The sequence below is a fragment of the Arctopsyche grandis genome, chromosome 7 (assembly GCF_051622035.1).
Source record: "Arctopsyche grandis isolate Sample6627 chromosome 7, ASM5162203v2, whole genome shotgun sequence".
NCBI lineage: Eukaryota > Metazoa > Arthropoda > Insecta > Trichoptera > Hydropsychidae > Arctopsyche > Arctopsyche grandis.
The window spans coordinates 8,145,419-8,164,836 of record NC_135361.1 but is presented as its reverse complement, the minus strand read 5'-3'; the positions used below and the strand labels follow the sequence as shown (position 1 = coordinate 8,164,836).

The 19,418-nt window shown below is 37.1% G+C and overlaps 3 protein-coding genes across 4 annotated transcripts; 2 read left to right on the top strand and 1 right to left on the bottom strand.

The window, feature by feature from the left end:
- Positions 1-410: 410 nt before the first annotated feature.
- Positions 411-8,731, top strand: Elp1 (elongator complex protein 1). Its single transcript, XM_077434414.1, has 8 exons — positions 411-871; positions 1,417-1,639; positions 1,717-4,210; positions 4,282-4,451; positions 7,759-7,987; positions 8,066-8,270; positions 8,339-8,486; positions 8,559-8,731. The coding sequence occupies exons 1-8, from the start codon at positions 515-517 to the stop codon at positions 8,618-8,620; spliced, it is 3,888 nt and encodes a 1,295-aa protein (XP_077290540.1). The 5' UTR covers positions 411-514; the 3' UTR covers positions 8,621-8,731.
- Lrr47 (Leucine-rich repeat 47) lies at positions 8,480-10,401 on the bottom strand. The gene is made up of 4 exons (XM_077434415.1): positions 9,681-10,401; positions 9,519-9,610; positions 9,289-9,443; positions 8,480-9,217 (listed from the first exon to the last, which is right to left on the bottom strand). Exons 1-4 carry the CDS (start codon positions 10,243-10,245, stop codon positions 8,797-8,799), a joined length of 1,233 nt encoding a protein of 410 aa, XP_077290541.1. The 5' UTR covers positions 10,246-10,401; the 3' UTR covers positions 8,480-8,796.
- A 2,014-nt stretch (positions 10,402-12,415) lies between these two features.
- Scamp (secretory carrier membrane protein) lies at positions 12,416-18,662 on the top strand. Of its 2 annotated transcripts, XM_077435407.1 has the most exons (7): positions 12,416-12,662; positions 12,757-12,861; positions 13,706-13,831; positions 14,127-14,331; positions 14,402-14,660; positions 14,795-14,921; positions 17,193-18,662. In XM_077435407.1, the coding sequence occupies exons 1-7, from the start codon at positions 12,606-12,608 to the stop codon at positions 17,343-17,345; spliced, it is 1,032 nt and encodes a 343-aa protein (XP_077291533.1). In that variant the 5' UTR covers positions 12,416-12,605; the 3' UTR covers positions 17,346-18,662. The 2 variants fall into 2 exon arrangements, with proteins under 2 accessions (XP_077291533.1, XP_077291534.1); XM_077435408.1 differs by lacking the exon at positions 12,757-12,861 and having other exon boundaries at positions 12,448-12,662.
- Positions 18,663-19,418: the final 756 nt, after the last annotated feature.

Here is a 19,418-nt window from a genome sequence, read left to right as displayed (position 1 = left end):
TTATTTATGACAGCTGAAGGCAGAGTGAGGTAGCTAACTCCAAACACAATCGAGTTGGTCCCCACTCGCAGGAAGGTGACTAAACTCGACCATGTCGTATAGCGAGCTGCCACAATATGTATGTACAAAAAATATATGCATGCTATTTTTGTCTGCAATTGATCACTGGTATGGTCAACGAGCTATTACATCTCGATTAATCTCTGCAGCCCCCCCCCCCCCCTCTATGAATTCTCATGAGCCGCCACTGGTCCACATCATCAATTTCTATGGTCAACCTTTTTTTTTTGCTCTCTAGCTTTGTAGGACAATAGTAATCAAACCTTTTTCCTGGGAAATAGAAACCGAACAAAAACTCCGAGCTGAAGGGTATCCTTTGTGTGGCTGCGAGAAAAGGCAAAGATTGCACGGTGACGTTTCGATGGACGCGAATCGAGGTGTTTGGGTCAGTGTGGGCTGTCAAATCCTCGTGGCGCGTGTAGTGTAATCGTGCGATTGCGATTGCGATTGCGCTATGAGGAACCTGGTGGTGAGCGGACGATCGGACCACCGGCTGTGGGGCGACACGCGAGTGGGCGGCCGCCTCTGCGCCGCGCTCTCGGCCGAATGTCCTCACCAGCTGTTCACCTGTCAGTTCCCGTACCTGCTGCGGCACGACGACGACGGCGTCCAACACGAGCTGCTCAACGTGCTCGACCAAGTGCCCGACGCCACCGAGGACCAAATCCTCGACCTCTTCTTCCTCTCCGTCCACAGGACTTTGAATCTGATCTTAAAGTCCGGCGAGATCATATCCGTGGAAGTGGACACCAAGAGTGTCACGTTCCCAGAAGATGAAAATGTGCAAGATTATTGTCACCTTGGAATTAAAGTACGACCGTACTTTCAATTATTGTGCGATTTAATAACATAAACTGATTTTGGTCACGGCTCAGTATCAATTTTTTTTCATATTTAAACAATTTTACATTTGTTTAGTAGACTTTTTAATAACAACAAACTGATCCAACACTATGATGTTTTTACTTTATTTATGTATGTACGTAATAACAATAGATGAATTCTGTAATCGTGAGAAAATTCAACATCGAAATTTTGACTGATTTGAACTCTGAATCGATCACTATTTAAAAAAAATGTCTATTTTGAAGATGAAACTTTTCTATCAATGAATGAAATGCTAATCGATACGTTATAACATTTTTTCATTTGACCGGAAGTGATACCTTCCTGTATAGGTATTCTCTTTTTGATGTTTCTTTTGATTCAATTGTCTCTTAAACCTCTCTATGGATTGAATTCTTAAATAAATAATTAAATGATAAACCGGAAGTGGGACTTTTTCCTATCGGAAATATATTTTTATATTGCACAATACACATGTATTTGTTCTACTAATATGCTATGTTTTCACAGGCTGTAGGAGTAAGTCCAGAACAGGAAATAATCGTCATTCTCACAGAAGATGATAAAATTTTACTTGTACTCAGTCTGTTCGATTTGGTTACGACTGCAGATTTACTCTCGGAATCTTTCGGTGAGGGTGAATTCATGACAGTCGGTTGGGGTAAAAAAGAAACTCAATTCCACGGCTCGGAAGGTAAACAAGCCGCTAAGAAAAAATTAGAATTTGATGCTCGTAAGTACATATATACGAATTGTAACACAATTTTCGTAACGCAATCTATTCAACTAACAGATTGTGATACTTTTTAGAGGTCGCTATCCAGGCCAGCACCCGAAACATCACTTGGAGAGGAGACGGGGCATATTTCGCCGTCGGCTACGTCGTTAATTCTCAATCGTATTTCAAAGTCTTCAACAGAGAAGGCATTCTACAATACACGAGCGAAAAACAACCCGGCTTGGAATGCAAATTCACATGGAGACCCAGCGGAAACTTAATCGCCACCACTCAAGTCTTTCCGCACAAATACGTCGTAGCATTCTTCGAAAAGAACGGCTTGAAACACGGCGAATTACTTCTACCGTTCGACTACGAACACGTAGCCGTCGAAAGTTTGCTTTGGAGCGGCGATTCTGAAGTTCTAAGCGTACATTTCACCAATAACCAGACAGGGGACAGTCGCATACTATTGTACACAATCAGCAACTATCATTGGTATTTGAAACAATCCCTATTGATCCCGAACAAATCTCAATTACTCGCTGTGAAATGGGAAGACGTACTATCGAACAACAACGGAAAATGTATTCATCTCGTACTAGACACCGGTTTACATGAAAAGATTGAATGGGTGTGGTGCGTGGATCAAAGCAATGCCAAAAACCAGAGTGATGATTCTGTCGTCGGTGTTATCGATGGTAATCAAATACTCATCACAAGTTTCAGACACTCTGTTGTACCGCCGCCAATGTCGGCGAATGTCTTCCAATGCAATATAGCTATAAATCGATTACTATTCGGACCTATCCTCGAGGAAAGTCACGCTAAACCATCTTCGATTGACTCGAATAGCTTTTGTGCTTTCATGGAGGACGGATCGTGTTGCATGTTCGCAAAGGAAGATAATAATAAATTCAAATTAATAGGAACGACGTCGCTAGACTTCATGAAAAACGCATACGCACTCAATAATATGTTGTGGTTGTCTAAAGGTTGCATGTTATGGGTCAAATCGAATGCCACGACATCGACTCTGTTCACTATTGATGTTACGTACGAGCCTGAGTTATCGATGAGTGTATCAACTAAAACAGAGTTGAATGAAAATATAATAGGAATAAGAGCCATACCTGGTGAAAAGTTGGCCATATTACAAACCAGCTCTGGAAAACTTTTGCACTACGGTTTACTTGATAAATTTGAACCGTTAGAAGATGTGTCGTTTCCGGAGTTTTGTCACCGATTTGATATATGCCGTATCGAGGATAAGTTATTTGCATTCGGATTGACCGCTCGCAATAGGCTTTACATAAACAATGTGAAGATCGCCAATAATATAACGTCTTATTCGGTGCATTCAGATTTTTTGATGCTAACCACTTTGCAACACCAACTGTTGACTTTTCCTTTGACGATTCATGATTTGAATAATCTACAATATAATTTGTTTGCGAATAGAAAGTTGGATCAGAATGATTCGACTTCTTTGATGAACAGGAAGCTTGAAAGAGGATCTGTTTTAGTGACGGTTATCCCTTGTGAGAGCAGAACTGTATTGCAACTTCCGAGAGGAAATCTAGAAATCATACAGCCTAGGGTGTTATCGTTGAAGATTATCGGAAACTATTTGGATAGGAAAGACTATCGTCTAGCTTTTGATTTGATGCGCAAGCAGAGGATCAATTTGAATTTAATATACGATCACAATCCGGATGAATTCCTTGAGAATGTTGCCGTTTTTATAAATGCAATTGACAATCCCAGTAGGTTGAGTTTGTTCACATCGGAACTAGACGAGCAAGACGTCACTAAAACAATGTACGCGGGTGCTTATAAGAACGTCGAAAGATCGGCTAAAGTAAATATGAACATGAAGATAAAAACAGTGTGCGAAAGAATGCGACACAGTCTAGAGCAAGTGAATGAAAATAATAAGTTTTTATTGCCCATTCTTACGACTTACGTGAAAAGTAATGCTGTAGAAGATCTAGAAATCGCTTTGACCAAGATTAAATCAGTGAAAAACAATGAAAACGATACAAATGTTGTATCGGCTAATGACGCTCTAAAATATTTACTATACATGGTCAACGTAGACGAACTTTACAACATTGCTCTCGGCCAGTACGACTTCGAAATGGTGATGTTTGTCGCTGACAAATCCCAAAAGGATCCTAAAGAATATGTGCCTTATATAAATGAATTGAAATCTATGGAAGAAAACTACAGGAAATATTACATCGATAATGATCTCAAGCGGTACGACACGGCGTTGAAGCACTTGATCGCATGTGGCCCGGAGAGAAGTGCCGAGTTGCTGACTTTCGTCAAACAGCACTGCTTGTACAGCAAAGCCATCTGCCAAATTCCCAACGACGATGATAGATATAAACGAATAGCTGAGGAGTTCGGCAATTTTTTGGTGTCGAAGAGGCATTACACAGAAGCTGGCATGATGTACTTGAGGAGTAGCCACGCCGAGAAGGCTTTGGAATGCTTCATCGAAGCGCTCGATTGGCAATCGTCAATTACCATAGCTATCGAATTGAAACAAGCGAACGAGGATATTCTTCTATTGAAAAGGTAATAAAGCTTTCATTGTAATATATAATCGTACGAATTTCGGCCGTTTAATCACATTTTTCTCCCACCAGGCAACTTTTGAGTAGACTCAAAGAAGCGGGAAGATATTCAGAAGCCATTTCGCTCATTCGCGAATGTGAAGATGCGACCGTTGAAGAGTTTATCAAATGCGCTTTAGAAGGGAAATTATTTAAAACGGCAATGAATATTTGTCAACGACATCAAAATCCTCATTTCATGGGTGAGTTTTGTATTTACATAATATAATAAAGTAATGTTGTGCCCGTTGATTTCAACAGGTGGCTTCGGAAAGGAATTAAAATGAATTACACGAATTAATATGAAGTTATATAATAATATATATATATATATATATATATATATATATATATATATATATATATATATATATATATATATATATATATATATATATATATATATATATATATATATATATATATAAAAACGGACGCGATGTGGGTATGTGGCAGACGCGTCGACCAGTATAGAGATTTCAAAAATCAAATTTTAACCATTTGGCTGCTACGAGGTTTTTCAATGTCCAATCGAAAAATGCTAACATTTGTAATTATTTTGAAAAAAAAAAATATAATATTTTTTTTTACATACTTCGCCGATCACTCGTAATTTTTATAATACTTTATATACATTTTTAAGAAGCAGTCGTGGACTCGTGCTCTCTCTTTCTGTCTTGCTTTTACATGCGTGCGTACGAAAGAGATACCTACATATATACACTAAATAAGTTTTGACGATTGTTTTCCCGACGCTTTATTTTTTTCAATAATCTATTTTTAGACATCGATGTAGCCTTACAACATGCGATATATTCGAAACAGGTAGCGGTCTTTCTCTCTTTCTTTCTTGGTTTTAATTGTGTACGTGTGAGCGAGACACACAAGGATGCGAAGTTTCTAATAATCAAATAATTTTTCAACATGTATCATAAACATTTTGTATGCATTTCAGTTGCATTTGATTGATTGCATGAATTCGTGACGTCTCGTGACCTATATAATTGAATTTATCGACAATAATCAATTCCCAAGTAATAACTCCTTATAGGACATTGACAACGAACCCGAAATTTACTTTGATGATGAACCCGAAATTGAAGAGCTTTTATTTAAAAAATTGATAAATATTTATAAAGCTTGATTGAAAAATAAATATAAATACGTATATAAAAAAAATGTTTCGTGCCACTGATGCGCTGGTGGCTCAAAGAAAGTATTGAAATACGACAATTAATGTCGACAACAACGATCGTCGTAGCAATCTTCGCCAATTTCAAAACAACGATTTATCGTTGTTGTAGCAGTCAAAGGGTTAAACCACCAGAATATGTTGTGCTTAGAGATATTTAGTAAAATAAATGCACGCGAACAACCAATTAGAGTGAAGTAGTCCAGGAGCACATGTTAGACTCTACACCATCCCCCCCCCCCCCCACTTCCTCGACACAATCAGTCGTCACGCCACATCCCTATGCATAACGTATGCTCATGGTATTCTAAAATTTGTTTTTTTGAAATCTCTACTTGTCAACGCGCCCACCACATACCCACATACATAAATCGTCCGTTTTTATATATATTATTATTATATACATATGACAACTTATTTTATTTTTACATATACTTACATATGTTACAGTAGAAGTGGATTTTCAGTTGTAATATATTCCAACTGGCGTTTTAGGTCATTCATATTCGAATACAATTCAACTAGTAAATTATAGCTTTACAAGAGCAAATACACTTTCAACTATGTGCGCCAGTTGTAATATAACAATTGAATTTTGACAGCTCTGATGTTTTTATGAATGATTTAGTATTCAATAATGCGTTAATACTTGCTAGGCATTAAAAATTAAAGTAATGAGTACCGTATTACAATAACTTTAAGAGTGTTCAAAACAAAAATGTGACTTTCCAACTCAATTTACTAGTGGAGTGCCGTTTTCACGAAAATCTAACCTCCATCTTACCTGGTACCAACGTATAGTTGAACTGTATTTGCTGTTATAATATATTTCGACCAGTTGGAATGTAATTCGCCACATGAATAAGCTTACATGGGTTAGACGGAATATATTCCAACTAGTCAAAATATTTTACAACCGAAAATACAATTCAACTATAACAGTAGTTGGTATCAGGTTAGACCAGCGGTTTCCAAACTGGGAGGCGCGCCTCCCTGGGGAGGCGCGGACTATTGCCAGGGGAGGCGCCAAAACTTTTTAATAAAAAAATAATTTTCATACCATAATATCTACAAATAAATAAAACTTCATATCGTAGCTTAATAGTAAAAATTCAATGCAGGAATGTTTATTTTTATTTTTCTTTCATTTTTATATACACATTTAATTAGCAACCTTTCTCGAAGAAAACCAACATGAAGAGACATGAACTTGCCTATTTGGTTGAAATTTTTGGAAAATTGAGCGGTTTAAATAAAGCAATGCATCCACTTGTTCAAAAAGACAAAGTAAAAGCTTTCATTAAAAAGTTGAAGTTATGGAAATCAAATTTACAAAAGAATGAGTTGGATATGTTTTCACTTTCCAAAGATTTCTTGTCCACAGCCAATATTGAAGCAAGTAAAAATCTTATTATTGACCACTTGGATGGTTTATTGCTGCATTTTTCCAATTATTTCAAAGACCTTGATTTCTCAAAATTTTTGTGGATACAGAATCCATTTAACTACAATGAAGAAGACGAATTCGAGCTGACAACCATCGAAAAAGAAAAATTGATAGAATTATCATGCGATAGCTCACTAAAACAAAAGTTTCAAAATTAAACCAAAATTAAATTTTGGATGAATCTTAGTGGATAGTATGAATCTTTGTATTGCAAAACAATGCAAGTGCTTCTACCGTTTGTAACGTCTTATTTATTCGAAACGGGCTTTTCGGCACTAGCTGCAATGAAAACCAAATATCGAGCCAGGTTAATAGTCGAAAAGGAGTTACGAGTGGCACTCTCCATATTGCCCCCCAAGATTTGATAAACTTTGTGCCAATAAACAACAAAATCCTTCGCACTAAATTTTGATGTGTTAGACGTAGTTTAATTAGTAATTTAATATAAAAATAAATATAGGTGTTCGTATAAATTTATGTTATAGCAAAACCTTTTTATTATTCTGTCTATTGTATTGTTCAGTATTTTTTTTTTAAATAAAGGTTTATTATTTAATACGTGTCTATATTATTATATCTATTAAAAAATAAAAGGTAGGGAGTCGCGGAAAAAAAAAATTTTTTAGGGATGCGTAGTAGTAGCATAAAGTTTGGAAACCGCTGGGTTAGACGGAATATATTACAACTGGAAGATACACTTCAACTGTAACATATATACTAGGAAGGCTTATCAAATCAAAATCAAAACTTAACAAGCAGCATAGATTAGTGGGTAGTATATATTTGCTGATGGCCAGACCTTGCATATATCCTAGGTCTGGCCAACAACACTGAGCCAGAGAAAAATATGAATTGATTTTAATGGTTTCAGATAACTTAATGAAGCCTGCAGTCATTGAACAGTGCAACACGTTATTAGCGACGATCAATCAAAACCAAACCCAGTTTGAGCAGCAGAAAGATAGATTGCTAGTCGTGAGACAGAATAAAGCGGCAAAATTGATTGCCGCTGAAAATTGTGATGGAAATTTAGCAATGGATTGTGATTTATATTCAGATACAAGTAGTATAGCAGGCTCTTCGAGTAGTAGAACATCGGGGTAATTTGCTTTGCTCGTAATATAATTTTATACGTGTTAATAAACGTTTATTAATGCGTGTTTTATATAAAATTCTAGCCGCACCTTTAGATCTAGTAAGAATAGAAGGAAACACGAACGCAAATTAGTATCTTTGAAAGAAGGATCCCGCTTCGAAGACATTGCTTTGGTGCGTGCGTTGCATGCTTTGGTATGTGCAACTTTTAATCTACGACACGACGTCTCCGAGATAACTTATGTTTTACATTGGATGTGCCTTGACAGTGAAATGAAGCAGCTACAGGTGAATAAACCTCATTGAAGACTTGTAGAATTGAAGCGTTCAAATTTTTACATCCACGTGTATTTCAGGAAACCTTAGATAATAATTTGAATTACATCCCGAAATATTTTGATTCAATTTGGATTCCGGAACTGAACATAGAAGCTAACAAGACACTGGCATCGGAATTGAAAATTCAAGACGTGACTACTATAACTGATGCATCTTTCAGCCTCGGTAAATATTGTGGTTTTTCTTTGAACTTATTTTTGATTTATTTTATATACATATTTGTTGTTTTTTTTATAGAACCTCATATAAGGATTCCTCCTGTTATCCAGGATGTTAAATGGAAATTGGAATACATATAAAATAAATTGAATTACGCAATATACCATCAGCAGTTTTATCAAAGTTGTATTATATAGAATGTATGAATGTATTTTTAAATTGATAATAAAATTGAAATTTTTTTTTTAATAATTCATTGTTTTTTTTGACACAGTTGAACATAAATAAATAAATACAATTAATCATCAAACAATTCTTATCTAAATCTTCTATTTGAAATGAATTTCTTATGGCATTTATGGGAACACAAATAGCATCCAAAGTTCACGTCATATTTTCCGTCGCAAATTATGGCTTCACAGAATGATTTCAACGAAAATATAGTCGTAGCATAATTACGACTGTCGAAAGTTGGTTTGCCACACGCGCAATAATTAGAATTGTCTAAATAGTCAACTAAAGTATAAGGAATTAGATTCTTAGCATAAAAGATTTTATATTTCAAGACAGCTGCCGCAGATTGTTCTACTAGAGAACTCATTTTAAATCCGATACTTGTATTAGAAGCCAAACACTCGTCGCTCAAAGGATTCAAAGAAAAATCAGCCTTCTCCAAACGTAAACAGAGTAAATTTGCCGGCAGGACTGACAGATTATTTTGAGAAGTCGACAAAAACCTACAAAAAAGAAAAAATACAATTATAAACAATATACACGGTGAAATCAAACCGATTGAAACAATACTCGCCTGAGAGTTTTCATTGTTCCGATCCCTTTCGGTAAACATTTCAATTTATTACTATCCAACTTTAACGTGACTAAACTTTTCAGTTTGGAAATAGTATTCGGTACGCCGAACAATTGATTGAAAGACAAATCGAGCAGCTTTAGCTTACTGGTGATCTGTAATTAACAAGAAAGCATATAAAAACATATTGTACTTAAACATACGTTCATTATTATATTGTTATTAAGTACCTGAAGGCCTTCAATCCACCTCCAATCTGGCGCTGAATTAGAGCCCAATAGATTATCATTTAAAAACAATTCCACCAAACACGGCATATTCCCTACAACACATAAACATATACATTATGAATAATTCACAGATTATAATATCGTTGATTGTATTATACTTACCGACTTCGGATGGCAATTTTTCAATTCGATTATTGCTCAAATTGAGCGAGCGTAGACTGCGCAACATGAGAATCTCCCTTTTGAAGAGACACATGTGTAATCCGCTCATTTGAAGCGTGTGCAAAGTCCTGGGCAAGCCCTTTAAAGGGATGTCGGACACATTAGAAACCGTCAACTTGGTGGGGGCCGTATTCTTTGGAACAACTGTAAGATTGCTCAGTTCGGAAGAGTCTACTTTGCCTTCGAGACATAGTTTTAGTATTCTTAGGAAGGCTTTCAACTGCACGGGGTCCGCTTGTATGAAGAGGTCGCATTGAGGTTCCTTGAATTGGATGGTGGCTTTGCCCTCGTTGCAGAATCGGACGAACACTTGAGTGACGTTTCCGTTGAGCTTGTATCGCTTGCCATTCTTGTGGGCAGCGCAGAAGTGGAGCAAGAAGGAGGAGGCGGGTGCGGCGGGGGAAGAGGAGAGGGCGAGGGTGGAGACGACGGGGCGGAACACCCCGCCAGGAGCCACCGTCCCCGCTGTTCTTATGACAGCTCGCACTTCGCACCGGAGGCGCATCTTCGCGCCAAATCACGACTGACAACTTAAAATTCTGCTCGATCGAAACGGAATGTTTCGAGCACGGTTCGGTGATTACTGGTCACAAATTACTCGTCACAAAGTCACTAAAATCTCTATGACGGAACATCTGGCAGCCGAAAAGTCCTTCATACTAACGATAACTATCATAGTAACGAGAACTTGAGTGCCAAATATTGTGTATTCGCGATTTTCATGGCAAAAATTGTCTTTGTGACCACCCCAATGTGACGAATAGTCCAATTACCTTCGAGCACACATCTACGTTTTCTATTTGTAGTATATAAATCTACTTAATTTAAATTTTATAAAATTATTCGAGTACTATCCTATTAACGCGGGTCAAATATGATTTAATATGATTTGATATGATTCAAATATGATGTGATTTAATATTTTCAAATGAAAATAATATTTTCTTCGTTGTTTTATTATTTTTTTTGATTTAATATTTTCAAGTGAAAATAATATTTTCTTCGTTGTTTTATTATTTTTTTTCATTCGATAAAATTATCGTCTTCAATCTGCCTCATACAGAAAATAATCCGTGGAATTATAACAACAACGAGACATCTTTCCAAATAAGATGGTTTTAGCTTATGGAGCGTATGGAGTGAAACGACGGATATGTTAAGGCACGACTGTTTAAATTAATGAGCGGGAAGAAAGTAAAGTAGCGACAGGCGCCGTCCACACACACGATATCTACTACCAATATTTCCATATCCAGTTCCCATATTGCAACCTGTGGTTGCAATATGTTCTCGTTAATACAATATTTCAGTTAGTACAAAGTTTTGTTAGATCTCAATTTTCCTTTGTGTATTTTTATTCTGTATTGCATTTATTTTTGTATCATATTGTGCATTTTTATTTTGTATGCATATCATTTTGTATTTTTATTGTGTATTTGAATATTTTTCTTAGGCACCAAAGGCGCCAAAAGTGCAACAGGCGCAAAAATTTATGAGCCGGCTCTGCCTATGAATATATAAAATTGAATGTCTGTTTGTTTGTCTCGTAAAGGCTCCTAAACCACTCAACCGATTACAATGGAACTTTCAGGATTTGTTGTATGCACGTCCGGGAAGCTTACTGTGAAAAAACCTCTTAATAATAATATTCGTAATTACGATATTACCGACGCGAAAGTTTGAAGCGCCATTGTGTAGTCAAGTGTTCGTTGGTAAGCACGTTACCAGTTGGTTTATGACGACACGGCGTTAAAGAGACGTTAGTTAAGCTCCAACCATCACTTGAAACGGGAACAAGAATTGCATGCCTTATTCTGACATTGCAACGCATGTCGGGTTCAGCTAGTATATAATATGTGGTGGCTCGCTTATACGACATGGTCGAGTTTGGTTGCCTTCCTGCGAGTGGGGACCAACTCGGCTGGGTTCGGAGATCCGCTACTCACTCTGCCTTCAGCTGTCATAAATAAAACACGTGCATTCAACATGCCAGTCGTCTCATTCGTTCATCCCCCATAAATATATTGCCTCCGATTGGTAGAGTTTTTGGCTGCCAGACAGTGGCAGCTCGTGCATTGGGCTGCAGGGCTGCAGTACTCCCAGTACAATACAAATGCATGCTATTTTTGTCGTCCACATGGGCTGCGGGGCTGCGAACCTCCCAGTATAGTACATATTCAAGCTATTTTTCTTTTCATTCTATGGGGGATGAACGAATGAGACGACTGGCATGTTAATGCACGTGTTTATTATATGACAGCTAAAGGCAGAGTGAGTAGTGGCTCTCCGAACCCAGCCGAGTTGGTCCCCACTCGCAGGAAGGCAACCAAACTCGACCATGTCGTATAAGCGAGCCGCCACAATTCGATCACAACGACCTACTACAGCCTGAATAATCTCTGCAGCCCATCTCACGAGCCGCTACTGCCAGATATTCCGACTTGCGCAAGATCGCTTTTACGGAACAATCACCGAACAGACTTCGGTGCTTACAGTCGCTAGAGAAGTACTTACGCTAAAACAAAAATAAAAACTTCAAAACACTTAATTTATTGGAAGTTTTCACCGATAGAATAGAAATAAACGGGTTCTGAAATGGTGAGATCGGATTGCGACATTTTTTGCAAAGAGAGAGTGACAGCACTTTCAAAAGTCAACCTTGACCGTTTGATGTGGACGAGAAAAATCGGTGTCTAGGCCAAGAGCGTCGTCATTCTTCCCCGAGTGCCAGTTGCCAGTTGCCAGTTGTCAGTTCGTCACCGGCGAGGAGTTGCGGTCGTGTCGAGACGCGTTTCCTCTCGCAGCCCCACTGCAGGCCCGCGGCCCCCTCAGCCCCCGCCCCGCTCCCCTCACCCGCCGTCCGAAATGCCGAGCTTCGACGACAACCCCTTCGCTGAGCCCTCCGTGGACAACCCGTTCGCCGTGAGTACTCTTCGACTCCGACTCCGACTCCTACTCCGACTCCTAACTCCAGCTCAACAGATCACCCCGATTGTTGTGTCGTGTTGTGTTTCAGGACCCGTCAGTTCAGCAAGTGACCAGCAATGCGAACATCGCGCAGAGAGGCCTCGACAACTACAATCCCTTCGCCAACCAGGAGGCCAGGCCTGGACAACCCGGAGTAAATACTTTCATATAAAACACATTCAACACGATTCCTTCCAGATGTCGCCATTGATGTGATTTGTACAATAATTGAATTGCGTTCTTCATACGCCTTATCTTTGGCTCATTGTACTTGCCAATTCTCATGTGAATCATCTATGACTGAACGTGTCATTGAAACGTTCAATAATACTGTCGATTTTAAGCCATATTACTCGGAACGAGTACAAATTTGATTTCATTCCAAGATCAGACTAGCTATTTGATTTTAGATTTATTTATTATTTACATTACATCTAAAAGGCCTAACAGGTGACCCCAATGCGCCTCCCCGGCCAGAAACATTGTGCATTTGATACAAGTATTATTACACAGAGTAAATACATACGAATTAACATCCACAGAGACTTTTAATGGTTAAATGTGTAAATCAGCAGCATTTTATACAATAAGAGATTGCTGAAAACTCGTGATTTCAATGTGATGCCAATTTGTTGGAACCGTTTCAATGAAAATCAGATAAATTGGCAAACTCTGATAGGAAACGATCGACCTGGAGTCTCAAATCAGCAGAAACCAGTGGAATATGAACCCGTGACCACTTTGTTCAAAGCATTATATACTAACTACTAGTCTATTCTGCTGCACATACGTTGTTTTGGTTTTGGATGAAAAGTTTTCGTACTTGTTCCGACATTACATCAATGACTTCAAATATCGCACTCCTAAGCACTTTTACTATCACTTATTTTTAATACGATACTATTAAATTATTTAAAAATTAAAATGAAATTAAATTAAACCTCATACTGAAAGTTTTATGATATATTATGTTTTTATTCCGACTTATCCTGATGCAGGCCACTCAACAAAGTCAACCGGCAATAATGCGAGCCGTCTCTCCTACACCTCCGCCAAATTACACTCGATCTCCTCAACAGCCTCCGACACAGACGGCAACGAATTATTCAACTGCAGATTTTCAGGTATTACGATTTCTACAATTGATTCAAATTTATCAACAAAAAAATAAACAATTCAAATTTTAAATCGATTTATTTACAACCATATTGGAAATCTCAGGATTTAAAGGTACTATTTTTATCTGTATTTTTGTATTTAAATGAAACAAACATAGATAAATGTTTATCTTTGTTTAAGTTAATTGCATAAGATAAAGTAGCATTGTCTTTATATGAATTAGTCTCAAACGCATGATACAATATCGTGAACATTTTGAAATACGACTTCAATCTAACGTTGAAATGAACAATCTTTCAGAGACGGCAAGAGGAATTGGAAGCTTTGGCCCGCATGAAGGAACAATTGCAGCAGTCGCAAGGCACCGCTAACACGGCCCGCAATAACAATTGGCCCCCGCTTCCGGCCGTTTGCCCCATGCAGCCATGTTTCCATCACGATATCGACGTGGATATCCCGCCGCCGTTCCAACGCGTCGTCAGACACATGTACTACCTATGGCTCTGTAAGCGTCCGATCTAGAAAGACGTAGATGTAAACTGCATGCAGGATAATAACCGTCGTTTGATTTTTAGTTCACGCGCTCGTTATGATGCTGAACATTGTCGGCGGCCTAGCTCTTCTGATACAATTCAAAGATTTCAAGACGTTCGGCCTGGCGATACTGTATTTCGTGCTGTTCACTCCAGTCAGCTTCGTGTGCTGGTACAGGCCGCTGTATAAAGCCTTCCGCACCAATTCCTCCATCAACTTCATGATGTACTTCTTTATCTTTTTCTTCCAATTCGTCGTCACAGTCATACAAGCGATAGGTGTGCCGGGAAGCGGCACCTGGTAAGTTTGTATTCTATTCCATTCGTCTTTTACCGCTGTTTGAAAATATACTTTCTAAATTGTTCCTCTTATTTGAGTGGTTCAAATAAACTGAATTTCAAATTTTAATAATTATGAATTGTTTTTGTTTTCAGTGGTGTTCTGATGGCGATAAGTTCATTTGATGGAACTGGAAGTGGAATCGTTTGTGGAGTTTTTATACTTCTCATAGCCGTTGGATTTGTTCTTGCTGCGGTTGCCGATATTTTATTGATTTCAAAGGTATGAAGTATGACAAAGGTGGATTGATGTAATGGTACGAGTAAATAAATTGAAATGGCAATGGGTGAGTCGCTGGAATATATGGAAGTCACAAATAGCTGGAAAACGGATGAAAGAAGTGCTCAAATGGTAGCCGAGAGAATGTAAAAAGGTGCAAATAGAGGTTCCAAAAAACCCAATTTTCGGTTTTTTTTTACAAATCAAAAGTTAGTCGACTGGTATTCACCGGCTTCAGACAATCACGTTTTAATTTTTTATATTGTAAATATAATACATTAAGCAAAAAAATAATTGCTTCTAACTAGGTATAATAGAAATACATATGTTGAGATCACTTATCTTCGGATTTCTTTTTGATGTAAATCAATAGCTGAAAAAAAATGGCTTGCGTAAACGAGTAGTTCGTTTCAAAATATGTATAAGCTTTGAACGAAACCCTTTTAAATTATTGTTTAACAGTTTCGACCGGTGGATTGGATCAACAAATCAATTTCCGATTATAATAATGTAATCGGAAATTATGTGATTCATATATTTTTCTATGAAATGTATTAATATACGTATCTTGAACTTCTAGCTGAGTAGTTTTTAATTATCTGGATGAAGTTTAGAAAATAAAAGGGCCACAGGCCGGAATCAAGGTAAATCCGATGTTAGATTAAATTAGTTGGGGGGGGGGGGGGGGGGCAATATGTTGGAGAACCCTGCTATATGTTGTATCTTTCGTCGTAAGAAAGTTTTACTTCTCGTTTGAATCGCCCCTCGAGTCTTTGTTTTCTTAGAAAAATGTCCCTTTGCCGTAGCCTTGTTTAAGTTATTGAGACTGCTTTCAATAATACGCTAGTGGTTTATGACCTGGTCTTCGCCTGTTACTAAATCTCAAAGCAACCGCTAAGTGCTGTCCCTTTTTTTTTGTTCAAAGAAATACACGCCTATTACCTAAGAAAGACATGCTCATTTTTACTAACCTCTTCTTAGTTCAGAATCGATTTTGTCGTCTGACGAAGTTTGGGTTCTTATCCGATCGTTTTCAAACTTTGCCATTTTGCTCGGTTTGGTCATCAATATAAGTGCAAATGACGTCCGCCATTACCATGGTGAAAAATAATCGTAATAGACACCCCTCTCGCTATGGCAGATTGAGCACTTTGCCATACTCATGATCAAATTTTACGGAGAGAATTGGTGATTTCTTAATTAGATTTTTTATATATTGTCTTATTCACGCTCATTTCACGATGTAATTATTTAATTATGGTAAAATCCGAAAAATATAATTCGAGCTCCGCGAATGACTTATTTTATATGTGTGAACGAAATATCGGTGTACGAAAAGGGCTGTAAACGAAATATCTGTGAACGCCAGGTCTGTACCAAGGGTCGTGTACGAGTTGTTTAGATCGAAACGTCAGTGAGTGAGATATCGGTGAATGAAGGGCCGATGAGCGAGATGGCGGTATACAAAATGCCGGGAGTGAGTCATTGGTTAGCGGGACATCCTTGAACGAGTTGTCAGGTAACCAGATGAGATGGATGAGAGTTGCTCAAAGCAGAAACGAGTTGATCAAGCCGAAAAAGTCGGTTTTCGGTTTTTTCTTAAATAATCAAAAGCCAGTTTTTCGGTTTTAGTCGGCTTAGAAGTCCTGTGAAAATCACAGGGGAGGTGGGTTGGATGAAATCGGAAAAAGAAATGTGTGAAATGAGATGGATGAGAGTTGTTGGAGAGGTCTTCATCCAACAGTGGATGGCGAATGATGTTATCGTAATGCAGAAAAAATGAAAAAAATACAGAATAAAGTTATGAGAGGTATTTTGAATGTGAGTAGATTTAAGAGTATTGGAAATATGTTAGATGAATTGGGATGGATGAGTATTAGAATTAGTCTAAATATTGGTACATTGTCTTTTGTTTATAAGTTAAATCATAAGTTATTGCCTAATGATGATTATATAATAAGGAATAGAGATAAACATAGTTTTTATACTAGAAATAAGGACAAACTAGTTGTAAGTAGAGTAAGAAAAAAAATAAGACAGCTGTGGGTGTTTTTCACAGGGGTGTGCTCATGTATAATGCCCTCCCTGAGTGCATCAGGTCTGCTAAGACCATGGATGCATTCTTGCAAGGTGCGAAGTACATATAAGTTAATTATAAATTTTAGAGTTAAGTAATTAAAATGTATTTTTAAATTAGCTTGATAGATAATATATATAAATAAATAGCACAACTCGATCAAATTCAATAGCATTAATATTTTCTCATCTTTCTAGGTTCACCGTATCTACCGCAGTACCGGTGCATCGTTTGCAAAAGCAAAGCAAGAAATAAGCTCGGAACTTGCCAGCAATCAGCACGTGAGGGAAGCCGCCACGAATGCAGCGGCCGCTGCCGTCAACTCTCAAATCAATTCAAGCCGTTATTAATGAGAAATAAAAAGCGAAATTTATACTGAAATTTTTTTCTAAGTCATTACATTATCGAGATCTTTTATATTTGATATCATTCCTTTTAATTCTTTCTCAGATAAAAATCAGTATGCATCGAGGAAAGTGTGATTTGATTTTTTTTTTTATATATAAATATATATATGTTATTTTAGAGAGGTTGCATTACTGTGTATGACCTTATTATTATATTGTCAAAAGTGTCATTGAATATTATATACACATTACGTTTGTGTATTCTTCTAAACGTTACTGTTTCCGTATTGATTACTCGTGTCAATATGAACGATTTCATAAGTCTATTTTGTAGTCGATACTTGTGCTAACTATTATACAAATAGTTTCACATTTGGAAGGTGTCTTTTCAACGTCTGCATTCCGCTATGCATATCAACATAGTATACATATTTGATAATGATAAAAAGTGCAGATTTGTCCATAAATTTTAAACATACACATATTTATGTATATAAATTAAAGAGAGAATGAAAAAAAAAAAAACACTACGTTTATTGCAAATAAAAATTAAGTGTATAGTTATTAATTTTTATATTGATTGTGCATCGTTGAAACACATACGTGTGTGCTTTTTCAAAATTATGCATTTTTTTTATTATTATTTTATATTACTACATATTATTAAGTAGTTTATTTTTTATTAGTCGTGTAGGGCTTGCTTAGGCAGAATTTAATTCACGCTTGTTAATATTCCTCATCTGAATTATAATAATCTAATGAAACTTTCCTATGTTAATTTTTGATTAAAATTTCAATACTATTCGGTATTAAGTATTTTTAAAACAAAGGCATTTGAATTTATTTCACGATAACCGGAAAGACGTACGTACGGTCAACCAAAGATTGTTAATTGTTAAAATTGCAATGATGAAATTTTATGCAACATTCGTTACAGATATTACACACGTTACTGTTTCATCCTATTTAAATATCGATTGCTCACGGTTTTTCTGTTAGTCGGTTACTTAGTGCAGTACTTACACGTAAAAGTATGTTTTCTCTACACTCGACCTTCTCGTTATGTATGTAAAGTAATACAATGTACAATATAATTTAGTATTATTAAATTTGTCTGCTTTATCTTAATTATTGTTACTATGAGCTTATATTAAGAAAGGCAAAAATCAAATGTAATTGGCTGTTAAATTAACTACATACTTGATTTTACATATTTATATAGAGACTGCAATTTCATGTTGTAATTAAGTATATTAATTCTATTAAAGTAATATGTTATTTATGTATTTATACAATGAATTAAAACATCTTTAATTAATATACATCAATATTTTCTTTTTCATTGCTTTTGATTCAAAGCCGTCGGAATAAGAATACTGTTGCGTAGCGGTGAGTTCAGGATCCGAATCCAAAATTTATTGAATGATTCAGGAGGTCCACGCGCAGCCAGCGCTCGTTCCAGAATGATCTGACATGGCCTAAGTACTTCTTTATAAAGGACGAGTCGCTCACTACAGCTTCCCCGCTCCGTTTGTTTCTCCATTGTCTGGACACGTACAGCTTTAACCACTTAATCCATTATTTCATGTTTGTTTAGTGCCAACCCTTGACACTACCTCTTGAATATATAACAAACTAAGAAAATATTTCAATTTCATTAGTATCACAGGATATTTTTGGATGTCACTGTGAAGAAACCAAAATTAATTTCGTGTCATAGTCTTAAACCGGTGCGCTTATGGCGATTAAGTGGTTAAGTGTTAAGTCTCACGCCCTCAGGGTTTTAGGAATTCTACCGACCACTTATAATCCCGCTAGGCCAATTCGGAGGTCTCCATTGTTAGCCCCCGAATGCACTTTAAGCGGCGGCTAATCCCCATAATGTTCCCACGTTACAATACTGTTGCATAGTTCAGGATCCAAATGAAAGGCCAAAGTCACGTCACAGCATTTATTGAATGATTCAGAAGGTCCACACGTAACCAGCGCTCGTTCCAGAATAATCCGATACAGCACATGCACCTCCTTGTAAAGGACAAGTTGCTCACCACAGCTTCCCCGATCTATGTATGTATC